The 3,968-nt window shown below is 41.7% G+C and overlaps 1 protein-coding gene across 1 annotated transcript in view; it reads right to left on the reverse strand.

The window, feature by feature from the left end:
* The window catches only part of GINS4 (GINS complex subunit 4), an 8,706-nt gene extending 5,835 nt beyond the window's left edge, over positions 1-2,871 (reverse strand). The window contains exons 1-2 of the mRNA XM_035888688.1: positions 2,856-2,871; positions 308-377 (exon numbers count right to left, since the gene is read on the reverse strand). Coding sequence (XP_035744581.1) covers positions 308-377; positions 2,856-2,871 — 86 coding nt within the window. The remainder of the gene's footprint in view (positions 1-307; positions 378-2,855) is intronic.
* Between the last annotated feature and the right edge of the window lie 1,097 nt (positions 2,872-3,968).

Consider the following 3,968-nt stretch of genomic DNA (forward strand, 5'->3'; position numbering starts at 1 on the left):
AAGCGGCAGCGCTCGCTCGCTCGGGCGGGAGCCGCGAAGGCGGCGGGGTTAAAAGCGGAGAAAACGGGACCCGCACGCGAAGGGAGGCCGGCTCCGGCGGTGCTACCAAGCATGAGACAGACACAGTTTAAGAAAAAATTTACTAATCCGTTAGTACTTCCGCCAATATTGCAACAGATGTGAAAGGCAAACACTGTTACAGTTTAGAAAAAACAAGTTTTATACAATTAAAGTATTAAACAAATTTAAAAAAAAAAAAGTGGCTGAGTAATAAGCCTGGAATTCCAGATCCAGTATTAGCACCTACGGCACCGCCAACAGCCAAAACACGCCATCCGCGCTGCGCAAGTCGGCGTCTTTAAATTCTCGAATTCCTTCTACAACTGGACAATGACGCTTAGAACCTAAACCAGGACAGCCTTGCTTTGATAAGGGAAAAGGATACAAAAGAAAAATATTAAGCCAGCTTGGTTTGTAGGAACTTTACTTCTGCACGTATTGCTGAGGAATGTGGATGCACGGGGATGCTAACTAGCGCACAGTTCTACTGCTCAACAGTGTGCCAGCAGACAGAATTAAGAAACCATCTCACACAACATCTAACAGTTCGTCAAATCAACGTTTTCCTAAAAATCATATATAATAAATCCATAAAGAAACAGTTTTACACTTCACATTAATCAGAGTAGGGTAGGAATTGTTATGTTTGTTGGTTCAGCATCCATTTTATTGTACTTACTGTTTTATGAATGAATAGACCCCCTCTTCTGGTGAGCTCTGACAGATGCAACAACAGCACAGATACAGTAGTAGAAAAAATACCAGTATTGAAGTCCAGCTATTCCTCCCCCTTCTAGGAACAACCAAAACAGTAAAACAAGTAACACTTTGCCTTCTGGTTTTCCACGAGAATCAGCACGGGAAACGTAAAGGCGACGAGCGCTTGAGTCACTTCTCGCCAGGCAGAGGCACTGCGTATCCCCTCGCTCCGATACTGAACGGGAGGGAAGGCCTCGTTTCTGGAAAATTCCCAGCTCTGACTTGTAGCTTCCAAAGCCCGACTGACGTACAGAAGGGAGAACCAGGGAGGAACAGCACTGCGCTTATGTGACTAAAACTAGACTTCCTCTGGGCTAAGCGCCCCATTGCTTTCAGAAGAGCACGTAGCTTTACCACTTCTGCTTTTTCTTGAAAGAAAAAAAAAAAAACCAACAAAAAAACCCCAAAACACACACCAACACAAAAACCCCCCAACAAAAAAACAAACCTAAAAAGTGATCTCATTGCTTAGAAGTTTGCCACAAAATGGATGCTAACCAGCTAGGCCACCCCATGTGGAGCAGTTTTAGGAAGTTAGTCCTTGTAGTAGATGGCACTGTGGATCTGGCAGCAGAGAAAGGAATGATGCTCTAAAGTAGGAGGTAGGGGAACTTTGATACAGCAAGTCCACTGTTGAGCTATCTGCTGGAAAAGAAGTTTCATATTATTAGAAACTATTACTAAATAAAACCAACAAGCCCCTATGCAAACCTTCACATAGCTGTATTTTGCTATCTCAGGAGGTACGCAGCAGGAAAAGTAGGGTTACCACATGCTGTGGCCAGAGTGGCAGGAACAGAAGCCAACACTATGGATTTCAATTGTCTAACAGGAAATAAAGACCTTTACTTCTTTGTTTCTTTCTGCATAACAGGCATAAATATTTCCAATCTCTTTTCTGCACACATTGCCGACAACCTAGACTTAGACCACCATCCCAGGATCTGCAGAGTGCCTAACACTAGGGAACCAGTTCAAATTTGAGCGTTTCAAAAGCAAAGCTTAAAGAAAACTCAACAGGTATTTTGGAAATCCGGGGACAGTAATTTTGCACTTCGATACTGCACACAATTAGCATGATTCTCTATTTTAGCCTCTCTCTTTCAAGTACCCTGAGCACCCTTTTCACATTGTGACTCTGCCACACAGTACTGTGAAAATTAAGAGCCTTTCAGCAACTTCCTCCAGTTAAAGCCACCAAAGCTAGAGGTTGCTGGCCACTCTTAACTGAAAGCATCACGAGTAAAGGTAACGAAGTAAGAAATGAAGCAGCAGACAGCTGAAAAACTGCAATAAAAAGGTTTTGTATGCTAGAATACACTCAGGGACAGAGCCATACAAAGACTTTTTTTTTTCCCCACACTGAAAACTATTGGGTAGGACAAGATCTCCAATACAGGAGCAGATCTCAGAGTTCCTCTGGATTGATGTGGATGTTGCAAAGACCACTAGAAGTCCTAAGATATGCCCCCTCTTCCTAGCCAGAGCCACATCCTCTACCACTGCACAGGACAGAAAGACAGGCTACGCTTTGTAGAGCCCACGTAGAGCCTGCAGGCTCCAAAGGACTCGGTTACAGCTGAGGAGATGGATACCTAATCAAGACCCAGTTCCAGACCAGACTTACTTGGGTACTCATACTGCTTTCAGAGCAGATGTTTACTGACCACAGGTACTTGCAATTCATCAAACTATCCAGAACTTCACAACAGAACTCTTTCTTCATTTTAGAAATGTCAGTTGTTTGAACACTGACAGAACTGGCTTTTATGTAATTGCTCAAAACCCGTATCACCTACAAAAACCTTCTGCAATGACTGCTCTGAAACGAGCCATGACAAATGGCTTGTGCAAAATATGTGCAGATGCAGCTGATAAAACACAAACTTATTCCAACAGCAGAACACAAGTGCCATGCAATACAACAGATTCCCAAGTGCTAATAACCAGATAAAGAAGGGTATTTTGAGACAGAATTGGCATCTGCAAGTGATGCCAAGTTAACAAGCCAGAGCTTGTTCACCGTTCTGCTTTACCAGAACTTCTTGTCATGGTTCACTCCAGCTTGCAGTAAATTAATCTGGTTTATATGCTCTGTAAACACGGGTCAATCACAAGCACGCTACTAGGACAGCACTGTGAACTGCTTGAGTATTTCTCTCTTCTGTTACTACTCTGAAAACTGGAAATCCAAACAAGCATTTAAATAGTGACCTACTTTAAAGTGAAGATTTTAGGGTTAGTCTTAAATTTGTCTGCTCAGAACCTGATGACAGAAAAACTTCAAGAGAATAAAAAAAGATTTTTATCTACAGAACGGTGAACAATTTTGGACATAATACAGCACAAAACAGCTTCACTGCATATTTACACAATCAAGGCCTGAATGTCTCTAAATGTAAGTTTGGTATCATCTGATCTGTATTAACATTCAGTGGCATAATGCCAAGTATTGATATCTCTACTTACTCAGAAAATGTAGTCCACACAATATACATGTGAACAGCCTCTGATTACATACAGTGGTGAGATAAATATTCTGTCTCAGTATGACAGAACCTACCCCTCTGAGCACAGAAAACAGGTTGGGATTGATCTAGTATAAGGTTAACATGTACCTGAGACTGCACAGTTTTATCTTCCGCTGGTCATACCTCTGTCTTCATAAATGGTAATTTCAATCTGCACAGAAAAGCTGTTAGGGAAACATACTACAAAGACTATGAAAACAAAAATAAAAGTGGAAAAACATGAAGATATTAGAACCTTTGATCTTTCTGCTTCATACCTGCTGTTTCAAGGCTAGTTTCAGAGCTACAAAGCAAAGAGAACAGGACATGCAAGGTCAGATCAGTGGTCTATCAAGCCCAGGACTGTTCTGGCAACAAGACCAGAAGATGCTGTGCACGGAGCGTTTGTAAGCCTTGCCACCTTCTGTTAAATTTCAGGAAAGGGTACGCACTAGACAAAAGTTAACACTTCTGCAGTTCATCTAAGTCACTAACCAAACTGAAACTGCTTTTACTCAAGTTGAGTGTGGTTTGGTTTTTTTTTAGGTGTATGCATAGAAAAACATGGAAAACATATTGAGAATAATTAAGTCATACAGGTGACAGCTATAAGCTATTTAGACAAATACACAGATAACC

This window comes from Egretta garzetta, unplaced genomic scaffold, assembly GCF_000687185.1.
Source record: "Egretta garzetta isolate BGI_Z169 unplaced genomic scaffold, ASM68718v1 scaffold481, whole genome shotgun sequence".
Lineage (NCBI taxonomy): Eukaryota > Metazoa > Chordata > Aves > Pelecaniformes > Ardeidae > Egretta > Egretta garzetta.